Source organism: Eriocheir sinensis, chromosome 20 (assembly GCF_024679095.1).
Source record: "Eriocheir sinensis breed Jianghai 21 chromosome 20, ASM2467909v1, whole genome shotgun sequence".
Taxonomy (NCBI): Eukaryota; Metazoa; Arthropoda; class Malacostraca; order Decapoda; family Varunidae; genus Eriocheir; species Eriocheir sinensis.
In genome coordinates this window covers 4,169,228-4,197,163 of record NC_066528.1, presented here as the reverse complement: position 1 = coordinate 4,197,163, position 27,936 = coordinate 4,169,228, and the positions used below count along the sequence as shown (strand labels likewise).

The following is a 27,936-nucleotide window of genomic DNA, read 5'->3' as shown; positions in this document are numbered from 1 at the left end:
GTTAGACACTAGTAAGTCACTAGGCGTCTCTGCTATCTGACACATGCAGCATAACGCCACTATGCGCTGTTTCCTGCTGTCCCTGGCTGCTTCTTTCACAGTGAGTTACCTCTTGATGAGATTATATGCCTTAATCTTGTTTCTGAAACGGTCATATTTTGAAATAACATCATCACGTCATCAAATAATCAGCATCATCCTTTGATAATTTGTTAAAAAATGGAGAATTGCTCAACATTCTCATATGTCCTGCATGGTCCATAAAAAAAATCGCCTATTCAATTGACTTCTCTCTACCTTCAATAAATTCTGAATCGTCACATTGTTACTTTGGTAGTTCTGCATCAATACTAACAGTAATGTATGTGCCCTTGTGCTGTACTGGTTAGTACGCCTGCTGAAAATCTGCAGGTAAGATTCCTGCACGGGCAGTCAGCACCAAGCTCACCACTTACTTCAACCCTCCGTTCGTACTAATCGATATACCTGTATCTATGGAAGCCTGGGAAGGTAAACCGCGGTATACTCGATGTCATCCTTCCCCTGTATTCTGGGGTATTTGGGTTTTACCAGCCACAGACTCAAAGTAATGCAGGTGTGCCCTAACGAAGTGCCAACAATGCTCCTACTTATGGCTTCTTCCCTGATTCAATTTCCAATTTGTTTTATTAACTGGGATTAGTTCATCGTAAACCTTTCGCTATTCCTGGTTCTTAGATGCTAGTTGCTTCATCTTAGATCGTGATTGTGTTCCAACATTTTTACCTTCATTCCACTTTATTCACTTTTTTTTTTCTTTTTTCTCTAGATCAGTTGTGAGGCACCAAGTTTCCAAACAGCATTCAATCATAAGGCCTTGCAAGAAACACTGCATGTGTCCATTCTTCTCGAAGCGTTCCAAAGTGACACTCATGCTATTTATGTTTACCTAAAACTTTACATACCAGCCACATCCTCTTCAACATATTTTTCACGATATGTTTTTCATGTATTTATTCTAATACTAATTAGGGTTACTCATCAACTAATAGTTTCCGTTCACAATAATTCACAATGCTCCCAATAACTAATTTTTCATTTTCATTTATATATATATATCTATATATATATATATCTATACATATATATATATATATATATATATATATATATATATATATATATAACGAGGAGACCTGATAGCGTTGTACAGGAATAAAAGTTTAACTGACGTGATGGAAATAAATTATTTCATCGAGATGGCAGGAAGAAATTAACTCAGAGGACAGAACAATAAATTGAGAAAGGGGACTTGTTTGAGAGCCATAAACAAGTACAGTTTTCGATACAGGAGTGTATGGAATGTTTGGAATGATCTAAACTAAGACAATGTTGAAGCCGTCACTGCCCATAAAATGAAGGGAAAGCTGGACAAACATAGACTGGGAGACAAGACTATCCGAGCTTGAGCTCAGGCTTTGTCTACTATAAATAGGTAAATACACACCCTATATACCGCTCCGGTAGCTCAGTGTTTAAGCTCTTCGTTGCCTGGCTTCGCCGCTTGGCAGGCGTAGATTGTGATTTTTCTGCTGACGAGTGGTTACTATTTCTCTTTGAGCAAGAGGGATGGGGTGTGTGGAGGTCCCGGCAGTACCTAGATATCGATTATAATAAGCTTAGCTCTAATCAGGAGGGTACATGCTGGCGCTAACGAGTCCTGCTCGTGATCTGCCGTTGTGAATTACACACACACACACACACACACACACACACACTGCTCAGATGGCTGAATCGGTAGAGCGCTGCGCTGGAGGCTTAACAGCCAAACAGGCGGCGGTTCGAGTCCCGCTCAGGCCGGATTTTTTTCGGTTGGCTAAGAGTGGTTACTGTGCCCCCTTGAGCAAGGGGGATGGGGTGTGTGGTGTGTGAGGTCCTGGCGAAAGCAAGTCCAACTCGTGATCAGGCCGTGGTGAATTACACACACACACACACACACACACACACACACACACACACACACACACACACACAGACCCCCCCCCCCCCCACACACACACACAGACGCGTGTATATACACACACACACACACACACACACACACACACACACACACACACACAAACACACACACACATAGACCCCCCACACACACACACATACACACACACATAAGCGTGCATACACACACACACACACACACACACACACACACACACACACACACACACACACACACACACACACACACATGAATGAAATATATTACTCGCGTCATCTCTGTAACGTTTGCTGCAATCATAAGTGTGTTTATCATCATACCCTTGTTGAGTCAGGTCTACATATGAGTAGAAATCTACTGTGTATTAATACATCCTTGCATCCTTGCAGTTTATGTGGGGAGGCTGCTATGCCCGGGATCTCCCGCTGCACAGGTAAGTCTTAGAGTTTATGAGGGAATCACGTACCATTGACTTTTGACTGGCTTATTCATAAACAAACATCACAGCAATCGCAATGTAGACTCTGATGACAACAGTAATTGTTGCAGGGAGCTCCCAGTATCTTCCCTACACCTTATACGGGGGAACGGGAGTCACGTCCAACCAAAGGATGGCCACATGAGGGGGAACGGAATTTCCGTGCAACATATAGGAGGTGAGTTCAACTTGATGTGCCGTTTTGATTCGAACATTCAGTTGAAAGAGTTTCCATCAATGTGTCTTGAAAGGAGGCAGCTATGGGGAAAGAAAAGAAAGCAAAAAGCCCGCTATAGCCCTACAGCTGCTGATTGTGTATAGTCTAGGAACGCCAAAACAGAGTCATAATAATTTCTCGAGGAGCCTTGATCCTCTCTTCTTGCAAGAGTTCAGGTTATAGGCAGAAGGAAATACAAAAACAAACAGGCTGCTTCAGAATATACAAGCGGAAAGAAGTTTCACAGTGTAATGATTAGCTAAGGTCTTGTGCAGCGTGGCGACGAGAGGTATCGAGGCATGGAGTTCAAAAGTTCAAAGGGGCAGTCAGCATGAAATTATCGATGCAACATTGATTGAGAGGCAACACTGCGTTGGGATTTAATTAAGAGAGACAAATGACTATCAGTAAATGGAAAAGAGGTGATGAAACGAAAGAGTTTTCTTGGCTCTTGCCTATCTTAAAGGGCTGTGTATAGAACCCTCCACACACGATATGCATGCAGTACTAGGGAGGAGAAGACCACTGTAAATGTACAGCATGTGGAGGAGGCTGTTTTTATCAAAAGATGAGATATTAAGTTTACAGTTGAAATGTGCAAGAAGATAGCTGAGTGTTATCGAAGAGTAGGTGATGGGTATTTGAATGCTATGTTGTCACATGAAGAACTAAGTGTTTGAGGCACAGAAGACCATGAAGTCCCTTCTGCTTCATTAGAAAACGATACCAAATTGACGCGTCAAACAGTCTGTAACATCCAGTCGTGTATCATGACATTCCTGTTGGTGGATATCTTCAATACTGAGCAATGCAGCATAGAGTCTGGGGTAGGTGGGGGTATTTCAGCTTCTTTTGAAATCGAAAAGCATTAATGAACAGTTGAAACAGAGTGGGACATAAGGAGCCCTACGGAACACTACTTCTGATTGGTGTAAGTCAAGACGAAAGAAGTTGTCCGTTAAGGAATGACTTAATAGCTTTAAAAAGGAAGACAAGAGAACACAACAATGGGGCTGCAGTTTGAAGTGTTGCACCGGTTTCACTAATCAGGCACATATCATATTTGGTCGATATGCTCGGTGAAGTACACGGAACATATATTTCATAGTGTTTATAACTCAGTGTGTCAGGTTAATCTATTGAGCATCGGAAATGTTATAAAAAATATGTTCAAACTGGATTAATAACATACGTAATTGGAAGCGCAGTCAATCTCACCCTCCCGTGTCGCAGCTCGTCTCATTAAGTGTGAGTGAGTATATAGTCGGTTTCATAATAACGTTCATTCCATCTGTCCACTCGCGAACCTAGATGTGTCACCTACGCAATGATAGTTCGTGACTGTGTATAATCAGCATTTCTTATTTTCAGTGATATATCTGAATGTTTGTGTATACAAAGAACACTCAATCCCTCTGCTATAAACCGCAAACATGTCGATTTCCATCGATAATATGCCATAAAAGCACACGGAAGACAAGCGTGTATCAAACAGTATTGTCAGGTCACACTCGAACGATTTATTGACTTTTAAATACCTATGACTCATCTCACTGCAGGTACATGAAATGGCATGTGGCTCTGCAAGTGTCTATTCATAGGAACTTTGATAAATTGTCGCGTGTAAATAATATGGGTAGCCTAATATTCGAAATAGCCTTGCTAAATTAATATTTACCATTTCATATCATTTCGAACACAAATCGTTATTTCCACGCAGTAAATTATTTAAATACCCTTTAATTGCAGTTGCAAAAGCCAGAAACCTTTTAAATGAATTATAGATATTTGAAAAGCCGTAGCTTGTCTTTCGTGTGCTTGTATGGCGTATTATCGATGCAAATCGGCAGGCTTTAAGTGTATAAGGACAATTCTTTTATGTATACCCCGTAAGCGAGCGTACGCTTATAGAACTCTGGGTTGGTTAAGTTTAGAAATAATTCGTGACTACTAGGAGAGAGAGAGAGAGAGAGAGAGAGAGAGAGAGAGAGAGAGAGAGAGAGAGAGAGAGAGTGTTGGGGGGGGGGGTAAGAGGGGGGAGGGGCGCGCCGCGGGGTGTATTTCTGATATAATTACCCCCCAAAATAGTTTTTTTTACTGGTTTGCGCAGAAAAGGTTACCCAAGAAAACAAAAGTAGTCGTATTTTGCCAATGAAAACATTATCTGTGTCCTGAAAATAATGCCCCGACTTCTACCGCATTTTTACTTAGTATCTAGGCACACTTTCAGCAGGAACCAGCGATAGCCAATGAAAGGACGAGACGGAAGAGTTTGATCAGACGGTGTCAGCACTGAAGCAACGTTTCTATAATGGGAAACACTCCATCGGGTCCGTGTAATCCCTCAATGGAATCCGGCAATAAGGCAGAGATAGCATCATTCTTAATGAATTAAATGACAGGCACAGTGATGCAGGAAGGAATCGGTAGGTCAGCCCCCTTACCCGCCAACAACACCCACCCCCTCTTCTATAGGGCCGCCAGGGTGGTGCAGAGGAGACGAGCTAGTCGTGCGAGACTCGGGGTTTACCTCCGGCACATTCTCCATGTGGGTGCCTGAAACATCCTGAGCTATCGGAGGATCCGCGACTACCCCTTCTTTCAGATAAATTCAGGAAGCTGAGAGTCGACACAGTGCAGCTCTCTGAGACGAGGAGACCTGTCGTTGCAGAGATCAGTTATGCGGATTATCACTACAGCCGGTTCACTCAAGTCTGAGGTGTGCATCATCGTCCGCTGGCAACCTGTTGTCCCACGGCGTGTCCGATTGCGTGGATAATATATGCTAGCAACAATGACAAATACGGTCAATTATAGTTGATTTTGAGTTCAAAATTATTTGTAATGACCTACACATCTGTTTTGTTGATATAAATCCTGCATATTTTTTCGGTGGCGGACAGCGCCAAGGCTGTTTAATAAATATAATCAGGGATCTTGTAAATCAACGAAACAGGTGTTTGCGACTCAAAATCGACTACGACTGACGGTGTTTGTTAATGCTGCGTGCATATTATTGATAAAGACGACTGTATCCTATACGTAGGCTATGATATATTATACATGCAACTGGACACACTTCTCGACAGCAGGCTGCCAGCGCACGATAATGCAACACCTCAGACTCTGGTGAACCGACTACAGTAATGGTCAGGGCAGACCGATGATGCCCGTCTTAATGGAGAACCTATTGCCATTTTTTAGCAGACTGCAGTCCTCTGGTTTTTTTTTTTTTTTTACAGCAAAGCAGACAGCTCAAGGGCACAAAAAAGTAAACATTAATAAAAAAAAGCCCGCTACTCGCTGCTCCTAAAAAGAATCCAAAGAGGTGGCCGAAAGATAGGTCAGTTTCGGGAGGAGAGGTGTCCTGATACCCTCCTCTTGAAAGAGTTCAAGTCGTAGGCAGGAGGAAATACAGATGAAGGAAGATTGTTCCAGAGTTTACCAGCGTGAGGGATGAAAGAGTGAAGATGCTGGTTAACTCTTGCATAAGGGGTTTGGACAGTATAGGGATGAGCATGAGTAGAAAGTCGAGTGCAGCGGGGCCGCGGGAGGGGGGGAGGCATGCAGTTAGCAAGTTCAGAAGAGCAGTCAGCGTGGAAATATCGATAGAAGATAGAAAGAGAGGCAACATTGCGGCGGAATTTAAGAGGTAGAAGACTATCAGTATGAGGAGGAGAGCTGATGAGACGAAGAGCCTTTGCCTCCACTCTGTCCAGAAGAGCTGTGTGAGTGAGCCCCCACACACATGAGATGCATCCTCCATATGAGGGCGGACAAGGCCCTGTATATGGACAGCAACTGTGCAGGGGAGAAGAACTGGCGGAGACGGTACAGAACGCCCAGCCTCGAGGAAGCTGATTTAGTAAGAGATGAGATATGAAGTTTCCAGTTGAGATTTTGAGTTAAGGATAGACCGAGGATGTTTAGTGTTGAGGAAGGTGATAGCTGGGTGTTGTCAAAGAATAGGGATAGTTGTTTGGAAGATTGTGTCGAGTGGATAGGTGGAGAAACTGTGTTTTTGAGGCGTTGAAGGACACCAGGTTCTTCTTGCCCCAATCGGAAATAATAGTAAGGTCTGAGGCTAAGCGTTCTGCAGCCTCCAGCCTTGAGTCGTTAAGTTCCTGAAGGGGGGGTCTTCTATTAAAAGAAGGTGAATAATGCAGAGTGGAATCATCGGCGTAGGAATGGATAGGACAGTTCGTTTTGGAAAGAAGATCATCAATGAACAACAGAAAAAGAGTGGGAGATAGGACAGAACCCTGTGGGACACCACTGTTAATAGATTTAGGGGAAGAACAGTGACCGTCTACCACGGCAGAAATAGAACGGTCAGAAAGGAAACTGGAGATAAAGGTACAGAGAGAAGGATAGAAACCGTAGGAGGGTAGTTTAGAAAGCAAAGATTTGTGCCAGACCCTATCAAAAGCTTTTGATATGTCCAGCGCAATAGTAAAAGTTTCACCGAAACGGCTAAGAGAGGATGACCAAGAGTCAGTTAAGAAGGCTAGGAGATCACCAGTAGAACGCCCCTTGCGGAACCCATACTGGCGATCAGATAGAAGGTCAGAAGTGGAAAGGTGCTTTTGAATCTTCCGGTTAAGGATTGATTCAAAAGCTTTAGATAGACAAGAAAGTAAAGCAATAGGACGGTAGTTTGAGTTTGAGTTTGTTGCTGGAGTAACTCCAGCTGATGAGCGTATGATGATGCTGGAGAGGTTGAATCACGCTTTGAGCTTTATATCGCCTATTACAGGTTACGTCCATACCAAGATATGTGAACTTGAGGAGAAAGAGATTTCCTTTGCCAAGTTCGACTCCGTAGCTGACCAGTGCCCCTCATGTGACACACTCATTGCCTTGGTCGACTTTCATTCACAGAGAGAGATGGCTCCGAATTATTTGTTTGTTTCTATTGCTCTGGCATGAGATGCTCTGAGATGCTTTAAAGCAGGAGGTGAAACCATGAGCCATGAGTTGCATGCTATGTTGTCTGCCGTGTGGCAGTCCGGTGCCATTCCTCTTGACTAGTAAAGGGAGTTGGTTTACCTATTTGAAAAGAAAACAGGTCCGACCGGACGGCAAAAACAACCGTGGTATTACACTGCTCAGTGTGCCGGAAAAGTCTTCATTCTGTTGCTGCTGATGCAAATTTGAGTTTATCAGCTAAAGTTTCATGAGCATTCGAGGTTCACGACCGTTAGGTCAACATTTGACCGGAATTTGGCATTTCGAGTCCTAGCGCAACACCTGGATGAATACCGACAGGGGCTACGCGCAGCCTATGTCGATCTCAAGAAGGCTTTTGATTCATTGCATCGTGAGGCACTATGGGACACTTTTTTGATTAGTAAAATTCCTGCAAGGTTTATTGACTTGATGACTGGCCTCCTTTTCTCTGTACCTTTATCTTCAGTTTCCTCCCTGACCGATCTATCACTGCTGTAGTAGACGGTCATTGTTTTTCCCATAAACCTATCAACAGTGGTTTTCCTCAGGGCTCTGTTCTATCTCCCATCTCTTTCTGCTGTTCACTGATGATCTTTCCAAAACGAACTGTCCTATCCATTCTTACGCCGATGACTCTACCATGCATCACTCATCTTCTCTTGATAGAAGGCCAACTCAATATGAACTAGACGATTCCAGGCTGGAGACTGCAGAACGCTTAACCTCAGACCTTACTATAATTTCCGATTGGGGCAAGAAGAGCCTGGTGTCCTTCAACGACTCAAAAACTCAATTTCTTCACCTATCAATTCGACATAATCTTCCAAAAACATTTCAAGGCACCTTCTCCTACACTAAACATCCTCGGTATATCCTTAACTCAAAATCTGAACTGGAAACTCCATATCTCTTCTCTCACTAAATTAGCTTCCTCGAGGTTGGGCGTTCTATATCGTCTCCGCCAATTTTTTTCTCCCCCGCACAGATGCTATCCATATACAGGGGCCATGTCCGCCCCCGTATGGAGTATGCGTCACATGAGTGGGGGGCTCCACTCACACAGCTCTCTTGGACAAAGTAGAGTCAAAGGCTCTTCGTCTCATCAACTCCCCTCCTCATTCTGACAGTCTCAAATTTCTTAAATTCCAACGCCATGTTGCCTCTCTATCTTCTATCGATATTTTCATGCTGACTGCTTTTCTGAACTTGCTAATTGCATGTCTCCCCCCCTCCCGCGGCCCCTCTGCACTCGACTTTCTACTCTAGCTTATCCCTATACTGTCCAAATCCCTTATGCGAGAGTTAACTAGCATCTTCACTCTTTCATCCCTTACACAGATAAACTCTGAAACAGCCTTCCTTCGTCTGCATTTCCTCCTACCTATGACTTGACCTCCTTCAAGAAGAGTGTATCAAGACACCTCTCCACCCGAAATTGACCTCTCTTTTGGTCACTCTTTACTTTTTTCTGTTGTGGGAGCGGTGAGTAGCGGGCTTTTTTCTACACTCTTTTTGTTGCCCTTGAGCCGTCTCCTTTGTTGTAAAAAAAAAAAAAAAAAAATTAAGTCTTACCCAAAGGATGGAAAATCCTTGTCATTAGAGAGCATTCTGAATTATAGCTGTTCACTGAAACAACAGAGATACTGAAAGTGAAGACGAGAGGCCTTTGCTAGGCTTAAGGAACACCCTCGCCTTCTGTATATACATCACAGAGTTTCGGAAGGTGTCTGCCTGCCTACTCCCAATCAATGCAAATAACTTTTTTTCAGATCATTTTGTCTAGTCACATATGTGAACCTGTTGTTGTTACCCTCAGCCATGTCTTGCCATGCTGTTACTGGAATCTTCCATGCAGATTTATCATGATATATAATAAATACTTTATTAGTTTGAGGAATCACTTTTGTGACAACTGCATACGGTGCACTTTCCACAGATACCAGGCAGTCGGCTCTCGAATGCAGTGATTACACGATGTCTGCAGGAGGTTATGCAGTTATTCAGTCAGAAAACTACCCAGACAATTATCCCAACGGTCACGACTGCTACTGGACTTTCGAGGTAAGTTTCGTGTTTGAAGAGGCTGCATATTGCCTGAACCGTTCCTGTTAGGAGGTTATTAATTCCTCTCATCCTAAAAACATATGTCATGATTTACTTTCAGTAACATAACAACATTGCTAACAATATCAACTATTGCATCATAATGAATGTTCTATCTTTAGCCTTCCTCATTAAGATAGTGGTCTGTCATATGTGTGCGCTAGTCTTCTTAAAAGGGCTCCAAGTTGTAGTGGGTGCTGTTGTTTAGTATATTGTTTGTGTTGCTGCTAAAAACAGAGTTGGAACTGATTTGTTAATTTGTTATGTATTCATGGTACGTTCCTTCTTTGTTCATAATAATCACCAAGCATAATGAAGCAACTCGTAATTTTTTTTTTACTACAAAGAAGACAGCTCAAGGGCACTCGCTGCTCCTAAAAAAAAAAAAGGGTCAAAAGAGGTGGCCGAAAGAAAGGTCAATTTCGAGAGGAGAGGTGTCCTGATACCCTCCTCTTGAAAGACTTCAAGTCGTAGGCAGGAGGAAATATAGATGAAAGAAGATTGTTCCAGAGTTTACCAACGTGAGGGATGAAAGAATGAAGATGCTGGTTAACTCTTGCATAAGGGGTTTGGACAGTATAGGGATGAACATGAGTAGAAAGTCGTGTGCAGCGGGGCCGCGGGAGGGGGGGAGGCATGCAGTTAGCAAGTTCAGAAGAGCAGTCAGCGTGAAAATAGCGATAGAAGATAGAAAGAGAGGCAACATCGCGACGGAATTTAAGAGGTAGAAGACTATCAGTAGGAGGAGGAGAGCTGATGAGACGAAGAGCCTTAGACTTCACTCTGTCCAGAGGAGCTGTGTGAGTGGAGCCCCCCCACACGTGAGATGCATACTCCATACGAGGGCGGACAAGGCCCCTGTATATGGATAGCAACTGTGCGGGGGAGAAGAACTGGCGGAGACGGTACAGAAAGCCCAACCTCGAGGAAGCTGATTTAGCGGGAGAGGAGATGTGAAGTTTCCAGTTGAGATTTTGAGATAAGGATAGACCGAGGATATTTATTGTTGAAGAAGGTGACAGCTGAGTGTTGTCGAAGAATAGGGGATAGGTGTTTGGCAGATTGAAGGACACTAGGTTCCTTCTACCCCAATCGGAAATTATAGCAAGGTCTGAGGTTAAGCGTTCTGTAGCCTTCAGTCTGGAGTCGTGTACTTCCTGTTGGGATGGCCTTCTATTGAAAGAAGTTGAATAATGCAGAGTGGAATCGTCGGCGTATGAGTGGAAAGGACAGTTTGTTATGGAAAGAAGATCATTGATGAGTAACAAGAAGGGAGTGGGTGACAGGACAGAGCCCGGTGGAGCACCACTGTTGATAGGTTTAGGGGAAGAACAGTGACCGTCTACCACCGCAGAGATAGAACGGCCGGAAAGGAAACTGGATATAAAGGAACAGAGAAAGGGATAGAATCCGAAAGAGGGCAGTTTAGAAAGCAAAGACTTGTGGCAGACTCTATCGAAGGCTTTCGATATGTCTAGCGCAAATCAGAAAGTTGCTTTTATATGCGTTCACGTCCATGCGCATACAAGCAACAACTTTATTTCAGCTGTTCATCTTTTCTGTACTCGCTATAAAAATGTTTTTATTCTGTGGGAAATCAAGCAAAACCAAAATCTTTCTTAGTAGTAACATCTTTATTCAGTTATATCTGAATATTATTTTTTTCACCACCGACTAGACTACACGACTAACACTACATTCGTACTCTAAGGAAGGCTTATCAAATAGTCTGGCTGCTTAGTGTGGAGGTATGACGTCCCAAGTAGCAGACGCGCTGGGCTGATTTGTTATTCGGCTCAACCAGACAATCTTTAATTTTTTGCAATAAAAGAGCCGGCTCAAGGGCAACAAAGAGTATATATATATATATATATATATATATATATATATATATATATATATATATATATATATATATATATATATATATATATATATATATATATATATATATATATATATACTTGCCACTCCCGCAACAAAAAATAGATAAGAGTAGCCAAAAGAGAGGTCAATTTCGGATGGAGAGGCGTCTTGATACACTCTTCTTGAAAGAGGTCGAGTCATAGGCAGGAGGAAATAGAAACGAAGGAAGGCAGTTCCAGAGTTCCAGTGTAAAGAAGAGAAAGAGTGAAGATGCTGGTTAACTCATGCATAAGGGGTTTGGACAGTATAGGGATGGGCTAGAGTGAATAGTTGAGTGCAGCGGAGCCGCGGAAGGAGGGGAGGCATGCAGTTAGCAAGTTCAGAAGAGCAGTCAGAGTTAAAATATCGATAGAAGATAAAAAGAGAGGCAACATGGCGGCGGAATTCAAGAGGTAGAAAACTATCAGTAAGAGGAGGAGAGCTGATGAGACGAAGAGCCCTAGACTCCACTTTGTCCAGAAGAGCTCTGTGAGTGGAGCCACCCCACACGTGCGATGCATACTCCATGCGAAGGCGGACAAGGCCCCTATAAATGGAAAGCATCGGTGCGGGGGTGAAGAACTGGCAGAGACGATACAGAACACCCAACCTCGAGGAAACTGATTTAGTGAGAGAAGAGATATGAAGTTTCCAGTTGAGATTTTGAGCAAAGGATAGACCAACTATATTTAGTGTTGAAGAAGGTGACAGCTGAGTGTTATCGAAGAATATGGGATAGGTGTTTGGAAGATTGTGTCGAGTTGATATGTGGAGAAATTGGGTTTTTGAGGCATTGAAGGACACAAGCTTCCTTTTACCCCAATCAGAAATTATAGCAAGGTCTGAGGTTAAGCGTTCTGCAGCCTCTAGTCTGGAGTCTTGTAATTCATGTTGAGAAGGTCTTCTGTTGAAAGAAGTTGAATAATTCAGGGTGGAGTCATCAGTGTATGAGTGGATAAGACAGTTTGTTATAGAAAGAAGATCATTGATGAATAACAGGAAGAGAGTGGGTGATAGAACAGAGCCCTGTGGAACACCACTGTTGATAGGTTTAGGGGAAGAACAGTGACCGTCTACCACAGCGGTGATAGAACGGCCGAAAGGAAACTGGAGATAAAGGAACAGAGAGAAGGATAGAATCCGAAAGAGGGCAGTTTAGAAAGCAGACTTGTGCAAGACTCTATCGAAAGCTTTCAATATGTCTAACGCAACTGATAAAGTTTTACCGAAACGGCTAAGAGAGGATGACCAGGAGTCAGTTAAGAGAGCAAGAAGATCGCCAGTAGAGCGCCCCTTGCGGAATTCATACTGGCGATCAGATAGAAGGTCACAAGTGGAAAGGTGCTTCTTCTTTCGATTAAGGATTGATTCAAAAGCTTTAGATAGACAGGAAAGTAAAGCTATAGGGCGGTAGTTTGAAGGATTGGAGCGGTCACCCTTCTTAGGCCGACTCCGGGCCACGACAACCCAGCGACTTCTGCATTTGACAAGTCGGCTCCCACGCTCCAAGATTTTTTCGGCGTCTTGGTGTCGGCTACCAAGATTGCCGACTGTCTGGGACATTCGGGCAACTAGTTGTCAGAATGTCTGCGACATGATGCTAAGTAGTCTCAAGACGAGTCTCAACGGTCAATTTTTCAAAAGGCGCCATGTCTACGACAACCACGAATCTGCCGACCGATTGGCCGACAGTCGCATACGGTCTTGACGACAGTCTTCCAGATTCTCTGTCAACTGGTTGGCCGACTAGCTGGCAGACAGTTGCCAAGGAGTTGGCCCACGGTCTTCCTGATGCTCTTCGCGACTGTCTTGGCGACTGTCTTGGCGGCAGCCTTCCCGTTCCTTAAAATACGGAATCGCTCTGTATTCGAGAATGAAATGTATCGTTCTGTTTTGAACCAATACGGAACGGCAGTTGTTCCGTACGGTATTTTGTTATCTGAATGGTCAAGCAGATAAAATTCAGTATCTTAAAATTGTAGTGAGCGCATTTTTCGGTTAATCACAAAACCAGCCCGTAAAATTTGCCAAAGGTTCGTCCTAAAATACGTGTAAAATACGCGACGTAACGTCCCTACCCCCTCCCTCTTGCCTCCACCAGCAGCGTGCTGCGGCTGTCACTCATTGCATGCTCGAGAAAGTTTAGGATTGCCACCCGTTCCTTTAAATATGGATCTATTCCGTATTGGAGAGTGAGATGTTCCACATTTTTCTGACCTCAGTGTGGCAACCCTAGTTGTGTCATTCAACACAAGAGAGATCGAGGCAAAAGGAGTGCGTGCGTACTGTGCGGCTCCCAAGTTTGTGCCAGCGAAACGTAACCATGCCCAGAAGTTGTTATTGTGCTTCTGATTGCAAAATAAAAAATTCTTGATGGCGGCAGTGTTAGCCAATATTTCTGAGCCGACAGTCGTCACGAACGTCCTTTATTAGGCGAAGACTGTCGTCACGACAGAACCTCATTATCTTAAGTAGTCGGCACAGACGACTGTGCCGACAGGATACGGTAAAAATTTGAAAAATTGCCCCGACAGTCGTCACGACTGTCTCAAGACAAGCCAAGACTGTTGATGACAGTCTTGACGACTGTCTCAGACCTCCCTCAGACATGAACAGGAAGTGACGGTTGGTCCAGACTCTTGCCGACTCTTGTGAAAGTTTAGCATGGAATACTTTTCTGCGCTATCCCTCACGACTCCAGACTCCCATCACGACGTCGGCGCAGCATTCGGCAACAGTCTCAAGACTTCTTTCAAGACATGCCCGACCCTTTCACATCAACACCCAAGACCTCGTGTACCCTAGAGTTGTGGGTTGTCGTGGCCCCGAGTCGGCACAGTGTGAACGGGGCCATAGGCACAGGCTGTATGAAGGAGTACTTCCAGCAGAAAGGAAAGGTAGATGTTAATAGGCAGAGGCGAAAGAGTTTGACCAGGCAGGGTGTCAGCACGGAGGCACAGTTTTTAAGAACAATAGAAGGCACTCCATCAGGTCCATAAGCCTTCTGAGAGCTGAAGCCAGAGAGGGCATAGAAAACATCGTTCTTAAGAATCTTAATAACAGGCATAAAGGAGTCAGAGGGGGCATGAGTAGAAGGAATATGCCCAGAATCGTCCAGAGTGGAGTTTTTACAGAAAGTTTAAGAAAAGAGTTCAGCCTTAGAGATAGATGAGACGGCGGTGCTGCCGTCAGGGTTAAGGAGAGGAGGAAAAGACGAAGTGGTATTGGATATGTTTTTGGCTAAATGCCATAAGTCCCGGAAAGATTTAGAAAAAGCAAGGTTTTGACATTTTCTATTAATTAATGAAAGATGTTTTGGTAAGTCGAAGAATAGATTTGGCACGATTCCTGGCAGAAATATAAAGATCATGGTTAGCAGGAGTGAGAAGGCTCTGGTACCTTTTGTGAGCTGCCTCTCTATCTTTAATAGCACGAGAACAAGCATGATTAAACCAAGGCTTTTTAGCATGAGGAGTAGAGAAAATACGTGGAATGTGTGCCTCCATTCCAGAGACAATCACCTCTGTGCGGGGCTTGGCACACACAGAGGGGTCTCGCTCCTGGAAGCAGTAATCATTCCACGGGAAATCGGAAAAGTACATCCTCAGGTCGTCCCACCGAGCTGCAGCAAAATGCCAGAAGCATCGCCTCTTCGGTGGGTCCAGAGGGTGAACAGGAGAGATAGGACAGGATACAGAAATGAGGTTGTGATCGGAGGAGCCCAACGGAGAGAAAAGTTTGCGAGAGTAAGCAGAAGGGTTAGAGGTAAGGAAGAGGTCTAGTATGTTGGGCCGGTCTCCTAGACGGTCGGGAATACGTGTAGGGTGCTGAACCAAGTGCTCTACATCGTTGAGGAGAGCAAAGTTGTAGGCCTGTTCACCAGGCTGGCCGGTTAGAGAGAATGAAAGCCAAAGCTGGTGGTGAACATTGAAATCTCTCAAGATGGAGATTTCGGCGAAGGGAGAGTGGGTCAAGATGTGCTCCACTATATAGTTCAAGTAGTCAAAGAATTTTACATAGTAGAGTTAGGTGAGAGATAAACGGCAGATATGTATTTAGAAAGAGAATGACAATAAAGTCTTAGCCAGATGGTGGAAAATTCTGAAGAGTAAAGGTCGTGGGGACGAGAGCTAGTGATGTCGTTGCGCACGTAGGCGCAACATCCAGCTTTGGATTGAAACTTAGGATAGAGATAGTAGGAGGGAACAGAGTAGAGATTGCTGTCTGTAGCCTCAGAAACCTGTGTTTCGGTGAGGAAGAAGAGATAGTGTTCCACAGAATGAAAATTAGAACGAAGACCGTGAATGTTGCAGAAATTGATAAGAAAGAGGTTCGAGGAGTTATCAAGACACCTCTCAAGTCGGCAGCCAACAGGGGAGTCCTCCCAAGGGGAATTTCTGGTCCTCCCCCCCAGGCGGGGACTCCGAGGCAGGGTGAAGGTGCGCCATTTTGAATTTAAAATTTTGGGAAAAGGTGTGTATGTTGTGTGAATGTTGTGTGGTGTGGGAAGAGAGGATCTGTCTTTAGTCTAAAGCTACGGTTACACTAGTCAACGAAATGGTTGGATTCCAACGATTCGCTTGAATTTCGTCCAAGGTTGGAGGATTTCGTTTGGAATCCAAGCGCAGGGTTGGAGGAAAGATCCCTCGCCCAGTAGTATTGTACTCCTTCCCTTGGATCTCATCCAAGGGAAGAAAACTGAAGATGTATGTTATACAGTATTCATATTTATGACTTATTTGAAAAGAAAGTATACAGTTTATCCAGTCATAAGAGATGAAGCATTTATTAGTATAAAAATATCTTAAAAAAGGAATAAAATTTTATAGAATGTATATAGTGGCAATAAGCAGATATTCGTTTGACTACCGTTGCGGTGTAAACATTTTTTCTCCCTACGCGCAATAACTTCAACTGTTCTCGCCGTGATGGCAATTGGCTTCTTTCTTCCGGGAAAGCAGCTCACAGCGTGGCACATGTGTTGTTGTTGTTGTTCCTCTTCTTATTCTTCTTTTCGTCTCAACGCCGTTGGAAAGGCAGAAACCTAAACATCTCCAACGGCAAGGTTGGACTCGTCTAACAACTCGTCCAAAGATAGAATTGGATGGACAGCTGGTTAAGGTTGGACTCCAAGCGTTTCGTTGACTAGTGTAACCGTAGCTTAAGGAGTTATGTGAAACACAACTACGTTGGAAGTACAAGTATATCGCAACAACAATCCTATCTAACCAGCAAAACCTTCTTGAATCATTAAATTGTGAAACTGGTAACTAACGCAATTCTTTGCTGTTGATAGCTCAAGGAAAAGTAGGGACTTGTTATCGTACTTTGGCGAGTAAATTTTCTGGTCCTCTGTAGTGGCGTAGACACTGACCCACTCATTGGAATAACTAGTTAGGACGGGCAGTGCATCCGCTGGGCATGGCCCGGATTCATCAATCTTACCAGCCACGCCTCCGGTATCTCTCAGATTTACCGGAGCGCTACCAGAGCTGCGGCATCTTTCAAACACGGGATTCATCAACGGTAGCAACCCTAGCAACGATTGGTTGGGCTGGATAGCCAATCACGTGCGACCTTTGATGCTGTATTTCAGCTTTCACGTGTCGTTTGTTTACTAATACACAGACTTCAAAATCAAGACATGTGTATTGTACAGGCGTAAATACTGCCTTAAAACAAATAATTAGCGTGGGGATCCCTCAGTTTAAATGCGTTTTTTTTACGAATGAATGCACGTTACTTGTATATTTATCCTTGAAATAAAAATATACTCGCATATGTAGCCTAGCTATATTCTGAACATTTTTGAATGTTACCTTCATAGTTTTCCGTCGCTAACGCCAGCTGCGTGCCTCGCTATCACAAGATTGGGTATTATTCTAATGTTTGCCAATACTCACCCCTCGCAACCAAAATTGGCTAGGGGGCAATGCTAGGGGGCCATTGCCATCAAGCCTCACTGGTGCAGTCAAGCAATGGGTGTGGGCGTGGGAAGCTGTGGCTGCTGAGGTGAATGGCGTGATCGCTCGAGTGGCTTCGTGAGTAGTGTGGAGGAGGTCAGAACAATATTTTACATTAAACTCCACAGCAAGAATATTGGAGACTTGAGACGGGAGGTGACTGTCACAGACAGAACATTATATTCCCTCTGCAGTGTTTTAACAAGTAGGGAAGTCATGTGGGTGGACAGTTCCACAGACTTACATACTATAGAGTGTGGCCTGCAAGTGAAGCCGGCCTGAGGCCGTGCACGGGTCTGCCCATTTCATCCCAAACAGACGACTTCACACACCTCACTCCCTCCCCGTTTCCTGACCCCGACATTCATTTTAGAGAAAAATGGAGACCACCATCATCTTCTGAGAAAATTCTACATCACACTAGCATAAAATTGTAACAATAATGTGTATATACACATACGAAAATCAAAGTTAAATGAATAGGGAGTACGCATTTTCTTGCATTTATTTATCTTCAACTCCTTCGTACTCAGCTGGTTTTCGTCACATCGCTTCTATAAGCCCAGATCCTAAATCTGCATGCTTTTCTGCTTCTGATGGTGTAGGGCACGTCACGAGGTAAAAAATACATAGGCTCAAAATCGCCTCCGAACATAAGCCGCGGCAGTGTCTACATGCTTACCACGCCTGCGGTAACTCAGTTACGGGTGCTCGGAGCCGCGGTAACTTTTGGCCTTACCACGGGTGCGGTAAGTGGTTGATGAATGCAGATTAACCGGGTGGGCGGAGATACCGCGAAACTCACCAAACAGAGGTCCGGTAAATGGTTTGATGAATCCCGCCCGGTCGTCAGCTCCATACACGAGTACTGAACACGGGAAGCGTTCCTCTCTCGCGCCTGCTGAGAATCACAGGTAGATGAGTCACTAGTGATGGGAGATGGGTCCGATTTGCTTAACGTACGATGAATGTGAAGCTAGGGGGTTGAAGGAAGGCCAAACGCTGCCCAAACGGCTGCCCTGCACCAGGATTGAGACCTCGTGGGGTATCGTTATACAGGAAGCACAGGCAATGGCGTCTCCCGTGGTCGGCTCGTCTCTGCCCGTCACTGGAGAAATCGACAGAAACTTCAGCTCTGTTTTCGCCGGGTTTTTTCATAAGCCGATAGTGGCTATTAGGCCAGTTCAGTGGCTAATTTATATGTTTTGTTGTTTGTCAACTTTTTGTATGTTTATTTAGTTTTTCAATATTATTTTACATCCAAAAAAACGCACAACATTCATTCAACCATACATACATACATACCATGCACACTGTGTTTGTACTTGGGTGTATCGCAGAGTTATGTCAGTGGGAAAATGGACATGGAGGGGGGGATACTAAGTAATTATGAAAATTTACAATAAGGGTACATAACAATGGACACCTTTCATTACAATTAGTCATACCGAAGCATACCTTAAAAAATCTTAACCTCCATCAGTTGAAGCAATGAAAATCATAACTCTGATTCAGTTGATCCCGTACAACATTGGTTCCCAACCTTTCTTGTTCCATTTCCCGTTTTCCACTCACTTTTTAACATGTGGACCCCTAACACGCAACGGGCCACTCATGACCATCCCAAGGGCCAAATTTGTCACGTGGGCCGTGAGTTTGACAACACTCTTGGTGTTAGCTAATGAAGAGAAATTCTAACATTTAAACCTCAAGCTTCAAGGACATTGTACAGTAGTATAAATTTTATTAGAGCCGCATGCCTACTACTTCCAGAAATAATAAATTTAAAAATAATTAGAATCTCAATAGACCCTTTGAAATTCTTCCATGGACAATTAGGGCCCATGGCCCATGCTTAGGAACCACTGCCCTGCAGGAAAGTCACCAGTTTATCGACCTCGCCGGCGCCACTGCTTGAGAGAAGTAAGCAAGTGGGAAGGGAGGGGGGAAGGGGCAGGGAAACTGGCCATTGTTACCAGTAACGAGACTAACACAACACGAGATGTTTCATTCCTGCATATATATATATATATATATATATATATATATATATATATATATATATATATATATATATATATATATATATATATATATATATATATATATATATATATATATATATATATATATATATATATATATATATATATATATATATATATATATATATATATATATATATATATATATATATATATATATATATATATATATATATATATATATATATATATATATATTTGTAGAACGCGCTTCCCTAAGGCTGTATTTGGCTGCTTTGACTTGGTGATTGAAGTCATTAATTGGCTGATGGGAAAAGTTATAGTGGACATATTGTGGGTCTAGGATAATTAAAGACAAACGAGTACATATAGTATTTTGTTTTGCAGACCACTGATGATTCTACCATCTCCTTTTCTTGTGATGATTTCGATGTGAGATCATCCAGTGACTGCAGAAGAGACTTCATGGATCTTACAGACTTCGCCACAATAAACTACAGGTAAAAGGATTGCATCTGTGCAGTTGTAACATATCTTTTAAAAGGGAATGCAACCAGTTTATACTTCATGATATAAGAATAATTATAGTTCGTTATATTACAGTGAATATTATCAATTCAATAAATGTCAGCACTAAAAGAATGAATACTTCTTTTCAATATGCTGACATCTAGAGGATGTTCAAAGTATGTGAACCATGTTATTCAGGTTCTGCGGCACTGGTTACATCGAACCGATCACTGATATGGAAGGCTTCGTTCAAATCAGATTCCGAACCAACAGAAGAGGAACTGCAAGAGGGTTTTCTTGCGAGATATGGGCTTCATGTAAGTACCGTGTATCCTAGTCTTTTTGCATCGTCCGCTTGATTTCCGTCACTTCATCGGGAGACGCCGAGATTATCGATGTTTCAACTCCACTAACGGACAAAAGAAATATATTAAACTCGTGTTTTCGGAACGCGATAGGAAACACTTCTTCTTCTTAAAAGTGTATCAATGTCCGCGTTGGGAAGATTATGTTGCGGCCTAACCAATAAAGATAGGACAATATCATTAAAAAAAATAAAAACAAGTATTCTCACTCGGCTGGAAATTAGCACTGCCGACCTACAAGCTTAGGTGTGATAACTCCTCCATATTACTGCGCACATGAGTGTAGTACATGTTGCTAAAATTCTGATCATACTTAAATCAGTTGTTTTATCTTTTGGCTACATATCAGGCTGTGTGGATATTTTCAACTACTTATGTGTTTTCCTTTCAACAATACTATTTCACCTACTCATTTGAACAGCTGATGTGACAACCGGAAGCACCACCGAAGCAGGTTCCAGTGAATCTAGTAAGTGCATGCATCTGCACTAAAGTGAGAGGCCTTATGAGGCCACTTCATAATTATATACAAAAAACACCCATTTTACAATGAACACAGACAGAAGTATATATGAAGTGTTTGTGTTACTATTACATTATGTTTTATTTTTTAAATATATGTGAAGTGTTTGTGTTACTGTTACATTATGTTTCATTTTTTAAGTATATTTGAAGTGTTTGTTTTACTGTTACATTATGTTTCATTTTTTAAGTATATTTGAAGTGTTTGTTTTACTATTACATTATGTTTCATTTTTTAACTATATTTGAAGTGTTTGTTTTACTATTACATTATGTTTCATTTTTTAACTATATTTGAAGTGTTTGTTTTACTATTACATTATGTTTCATTTTTTAACTACATTTGAAGTGTTTGTTTTACTATTACATTATGTTTCATTTTTTAGCAGCTAGCTCAGAAGGACCAACCGAAAGCAATTCTACCAACGAACCGCCTTCAGACGACTGCAGTAAGTAGTCCATGAATCTACATTAAGGATGTGATACCACACGTCAGGTGGAGCCTAACCTTTCACTCATTGTCTAAACTATCTTACCGTTATCATTAAATTAATGTGCATCAAGCTATTTCATTTATATGAACACACACACACACACACACACACACACACACACACACACACACACACACACACACACACACACACACACACACATACACACACACGTCAGGATAAAGGAGAGGAGGGGAAGATGAAGTGAAGTTGGAGGAGATATTTTTGGCTAGGTGCCAGAAGTCTCTTGAGGAATTAGAAGAAGCAATGTTGTGGCATTTTTAATTGATGAAAGTATTTCTGATGAGTCGAAGAACAGATTTGGCACGACTCCTGGCGGAAATGTAAAGATCATGATTAGCAGGAGTGTGAGGGCTCTTGTACTTTTTGTGAGCTGCCTCTCTATCTTTGATAGCACGAGAACAAGCGTCTGCTCGTAGCGCGGGTCGGCTCTCTTGATGGGCCACTTGGACGGACACTGTCTGTTCGTGGACATTGATATTGAGTGACTGATTGATGGCACCACAAGTTCAGAATTCATGAGGCTCAGAACATGATATCTCATTTATAATCAGAAAAGTGAATAGAATGACAAAAATGCAAATGAAAATTAAAACATTAAGGCAATACCACAGTTAGCAACAGTTCATTACCTGCATGACACCAGTCTACAGTAGGTACCCGATGACATCACGTCCCGGGGAGCTGGATTGCTGCCTTCGGTGATAATTGTCTACGCGGAATCATGGGATATCGCTGGAATGCCTTTGTGTTAAACCATCGACTATTTCACAACACCAATTCGGCATATATCACCCGCATAATCCGTCAACGCCATCCCTGGCTATACGGACATGTGGCACGCCACCCAGAAGTCGACTCTGCTCATCGGGTTATTTCTGTAAGGAACAATCCTGAGTGGAGGTGGCCGAGAAGACGCCCACAGAGTCCGTGTCTTGTGTGCAGGTTAACACATCCTATCATTAGGTTAGTAGGAAACAAAAAGGTCATGGATAGAGACTTGCCCGGAGGAGCCCCCGGACTTGGCGTAGTAAAGTGGGCGGGGCGACGCGTCTTCCGGCGTATGCCCCCCACTGTTTAATTGAGTTGCAAGGAACTCAGTATTCACAAACATTTTGAGTCTAACATCAGCATGTTCATGGAGTCAACTAGCAGAGCCCTTCGATGAGTAATCCTTTTCCTGGTTCTTCGGGAAGCCACGGCTTCTGCAGCTCTATGGCTATCCCTAAAACAATGAGAGGGGCAAGGGTGTCTTCCACCATCGAGATGCGGGGATTTCGTAGGTTTGCTTTGCACCAGTAACTGACGGCAGACTCGCCCAATAGGGATGCATCAGGGAAACTCGACGCACACTCGGGCACCTCAGCAAAATCAGACTTGGGTCGAAGTTCGCGCTATGGCCCACTTAAAAGACTGTGTACTAGAACGTTGGTAATAGAATAGGTATCGAGGCGGATACGCTTCTCATTGTGGTGTTAAAGACCTAAAAACAGGTGTACCTTGAAGAACAATATATATGCAAAATATACTATCGAAAGTCAACAATGCCTCATGTCTTATTTTCCACTGTTGTGGTACGTTGCCAACAAAAGACTCCTGACAGTGTCGGGCAGCAGTATGAGTCAGGGGAAGAAAGTAACCAGTAAGCTCTGCCAAACTGAATCGATAACGACTTTATTATAATTGTGTCACTTTTCTCAGACCTCTGCCGTCTTCACTATGGAACATCAAAACTCAGACGCGACACTCCACGTTCTGGGGCTTTACTATAAATTCTGTTTTATTTTATTTATATAAATGATGCTAATATTTTTTGGCTACATTATACCAACTACAGCAGTATTGTAAACTACCGCAGACTGTGGCGTGCGCAACACTGCTTCTCGGATCGTGGGCGGCGAGGAAACAACCCTTCACGAGTATCCGTGGCAGGTGGCGCTCGTCTCAAAGAGTGGTAACAGGCCCTACTGCGGAGGCTCCATCATCTCTAACCAATGGATTCTTACCGCCGCACACTGTGTTGATCGGTAACTAACTAGATACATACTAAAAAAGCCGATTATTAAAAACAATTAAATTGCAAAAATTAAGAACTTACAGTGCAATGCAAATTTATATTTTCATAAAGTTTAAAGTACTCTTCACCTTCTCATGACTGCGGAAACATCCTCTTTGTTGTGCCTCGCTGAATGTTACTCTGTAGATCCCATTCCTAGTATCAGATTTTAATGCTGCGGGCACTAAGAATCTCTTGTCGCAGTGCTCTAAATGTAGTCTTCCCCCATATTCTCCCGCATTAATTTGCATCATTACATTGCAGCAACACCGTCTCAGATACAGATATAGTTATCGGAGAACACGACTGGTCTACATCATCTGATACGTCGGCCACGGAAAGGAAGAGCCTCTCCCAGGTTGCGCTTCGTCTTCCTTACAATAGCAAATATCAAGACCAATCTATATAAGGGTCTCAATAACCTATCAGTTTGACAACATATGTGACTCAATTTCAATGTAGCGACCTTTACAAATCTGTGAGATCCTCCTTAGACAAACTGTGTCACAGAAGAAATATTGAATATGTTATATTATATCCAAAAATAACTAATATATTGTCTTAGGCATTGGCGTTAAATCCCATTTTGAAATATATGACGAGTACCAAAGAAAAAAATAGTGTAAGCTGTTGCTGCAACGAAAGAGATATATCTTCTTTTCCATCCGCAGGCTATTAGGCATCCCAGTTACAGCTCGCGGATATTAGACAACGACATTGCGCTACTGCAGCTAGCTGAGCCCATCACTTTTCCAAGTAACAACAAAATCGCCCCGGTTTGCCTTGCAACACCTGGTAATCTTTACGAGGCTGTGCAGGCCACCATCACTGGCTGGGGCACGCTCAAGTCAGGCAAGTGACCAAACTTCATAGTAGTCCAGGAGACGGGTGTTTTTCTTTTTTTTAGCTGAACCTTGCTTTAGGGAAATACAAGGTTTTTTGGTTGTTTTTTGCTCTTCCACATGTCCTGAACAAGAATCCGACGAATGCCACTCTGGCACCCTTGGGCCAAATTTTTTATAGGGGCAAATAAGTACCCCTCATTTATAAGCGATTTGGTCTGCCGTTGTAATATTCAGAGAGCAAGGTCAACGTCCAGAATGCTGTTGCTACTGGGCAGAATATGGCTACCAGGTTTCTGGGCAAATTACCAGGAGGTTTCTATGAACCACTGAAAAGAGAGGTGGTCACTATGGAGACAGTGAAGAAAGGAATCAGAGTCGGAGACAAGACAGTGCATGACACAGAAAGGTTGTACGCAAGAATGCTCGTGACAAGTGCTCACAGGGGCCTTGACTTAAAGGATGTCCTCAGTTATAAACTGGTACCCATCCCATTCAGTCTATTCGATGAATATGGTGATATGGGGAAAGGCAACAAATCCTCTCTTGTCAGCCATCTTGCAATATTGAAGCATTCAACCATTCAGCCCGAAGTTGAAATCATTGATGGTAATGCAATGCTGTACCACGACTCCTGGCCAAAGAATTCAACAGTGGAACAGCTGGCAACTAACTTCAGCAAACCAGTATCTGAAAGTCATGAAGTGTATGTTATCTTTGACTGGTACCAGCTAGGAGGCATCCATCTAGTCCCATGAACGAAAGAGACGTACATCTGGAGCTGTGCCCCCAGTCATCAAAATGACAATGACCACTCCTCTGCCAGCTAGGAATGTGCTCATGAAGAATGTCAACAACAAAAAGCAACTCTTTGGCCTTCTTTGTTCACCACATGATGATGATGATGATGTGAATGTGTAGATGATTGGTCAGGAGGATGAAGAATCTGGACATGAAGAAGCCGATATCAACATCATCAGCTACATTCTTCGTTTGGCAACTGAGCAACGCAGGGAACACATTCAAGTACTGAGTGAGGACACTGATGTGTTTGTGCTGGTGGTGTACTTTTGTTGGAAACACCACCTCTCCCAGGAGGTCACAATGGGGAAATTTGATGGAACAGTTATCGATGTAACTGCTACAGCTAGGAAGCTTGGAAATAAAAGCTTGCAGCTTTTTCCCTTGCATGTGATTACCGGGTATGACACAGTCTCATACCCCTTTGGAAAAAGCAAAGTATCTGCCATTAATGTCATGATGAAACATGGCAACCTTGATCTTACTCCAGTGGGTCAACCAAACACTTCTGAAAAAATCTTGATGGAGACTGCTCGTCATCTGTTTTGCTTCTTGTATGGTGCCAAGAGCAGCACAACCATGGCTGAAGTTCGCCACATGCTCTTCACCACAAAGAGAAAAAAGTGCTCCAATCTCCGCTCTCTTCCGCCAACAGATGAGGCACTCACTCACCACATGAAACGAGCTCACCTTCAGGCAATGTTGTGGAAAGCTGCTGATGAGCAGCAACCAACAGATGTGAGTGCAAAAGACTATGGGTGGCATAACAGAAATGGGGTCCCCTACCCAGTAACAATGTATAGGCCTGCAGCACCTTCAGACCTGATGAAAGTTATCGCATGTGGATGCACAAGCAACACACCATGTAGTCGTAAGCAGTGCAGCTGTAAGAGTGCAAAGATGTCTTGCACCACATTCTGCAGCTGCCAAGCAGAGGACAAGTGCAACAATGAAAATACAGTTAAGCAGATGTTCGATGATCCTCTTGAACCAGACAGTGAGGATTATCTGGATTAATTGATCTCTGTTTTTTAGCTATGGATGTAAATGTTTAAAGCTTACATATTGTGGTAAAGTGTAGAGAGCTTTATTTTAAATATTTTGATGATGGTTAGTCTAGAGAACTTACTGATGAACGCTATAGTCACTGCTGGCGTCATACATTTGGTTGCTGTTATATGCTATTTTATACCTTTTTTGGTAGCTTTTTTCCCATACTATGTCCATGTATTGTCATGATGAATGTGTATGATGTTAAATAAAACTCACAAACGTTATTATGATAACAGTGACAGCTTGTACATGGTATTTAAAGCAGGTATCCTCTTGATCTTGTGCATAGTACCATATGATAAATATGGTCCGGCCACCATTTTGAATTTGTGAATAAAAAAAATGCCCACGGGCGCTAAAGTGGCATCCGTCAGATTCTTCATTAGCACACCCAGGAGGACTAGAAACAGCAAAAAAATTGTATATACCCAACTGCAAGGTTCACCTCACTCTCTCCTGGACTATAGCGCTGATATTCAGGGAAGATAAATTTCATACAATATATTGCACTAAAAGGGTTACTGTCGCCATAATATGTATACCTCCGTGCCGAGGGCAATTTGACTGGTGCGGTCAATAACATTGACTGATGCCAGCTTCATATTATAACTTTTATTTAAAAAAAAAGACTTCACCACGCAATTTTTTTTTCCTCAGAAGTAACTAACCACCAACAGAATGCTTTAGACTATTATTTCTTTACGACACTGACTGTGCCAACAGGAGGATCACAGCCGTACAAGCTCAACGAAGTGACGGTACCGACAATGACCAACGCAGCATGCAAAGCCACTGGCTACGACGACGATGAGATCACCGCAAATATGATCTGCGCCGGAGTGTCAGAGGGAGGAAAAGACTCCTGCCAGGTATGAATGGACAGTCAGTGTATTCATATTTATATTTTCACAACCACCACGTCACACAAACTGGCTGTCATGACATTTAAACTTAAAATTATTGAAAATATTATTTTACATGCATCGTTGACCCTTTCAGAAAAAGAAAAACAATCGTTTTGCTGAAAATATTACCCATGTCATTTCATTTCGTAAGTAGTCCAACATTTTTGTGTAAAATACCTATTTTTATTAGGCTATTACACCTACAGACAAGTAAGGAGCCCCCGCTCTGAATCATCCAATGTACATTGATGTATAAGAAACGGTTTTAATCTCAGGGTGACTCTGGTGGCCCCATGGTGACTGGCTCAGGCTCCATGCAACAGATCGGCGTTGTGTCCTGGGGATACGGCTGTGCCGATCAAAGATACCCCGGCGTCTACACCAGAGTCAGCAGTAAGTTGACACATTATCAGATCTCTCGTGACATCTCGTATAGCTTTATGTTTTGATTTCTAACTGGATATCATGTTGCTTCTTCATTTTTTTTAATCTGAATATATATATATATATATATATATATATATATATATATATATATATATATATATATATATATATATATATATATATATATATATATATACATACATACTGCTCTCCTCCACACAGCTTATGTTTCATGGATCGAGGGCAAAATAGCTGGATCTCAAACCTGCACACCTGCAGCCTGAACACTTCGTCTTCAGAAACTCTTTCTTGATATCTCGCTACGGAGATCGCCGTAATTTGTCACTGGTGCAATATCAATAAAAAATAATGCAGCA

At 42.8% G+C, this 27,936-nt stretch overlaps 1 protein-coding gene across 2 annotated transcripts; it reads left to right on the top strand.

The window, feature by feature from the left end:
• LOC127001102 (ovochymase-2-like) lies at positions 1-27,936 on the top strand. 2 transcript variants are annotated; one of them, XM_050865272.1, is made up of 14 exons: positions 1-100; positions 2,371-2,414; positions 2,531-2,637; positions 9,563-9,687; positions 19,991-20,103; positions 20,312-20,430; positions 20,900-20,947; positions 21,390-21,449; positions 23,374-23,542; positions 23,836-23,929; positions 24,243-24,423; positions 26,991-27,136; positions 27,448-27,565; positions 27,782-27,936. In XM_050865272.1, exons 1-14 carry the CDS (start codon positions 44-46, stop codon positions 27,841-27,843), a joined length of 1,443 nt encoding a protein of 480 aa, XP_050721229.1. In that variant the 5' UTR covers positions 1-43; the 3' UTR covers positions 27,844-27,936. The 2 variants fall into 2 exon arrangements, with proteins under 2 accessions (XP_050721229.1, XP_050721228.1); XM_050865271.1 differs by having other exon boundaries at positions 21,387-21,449.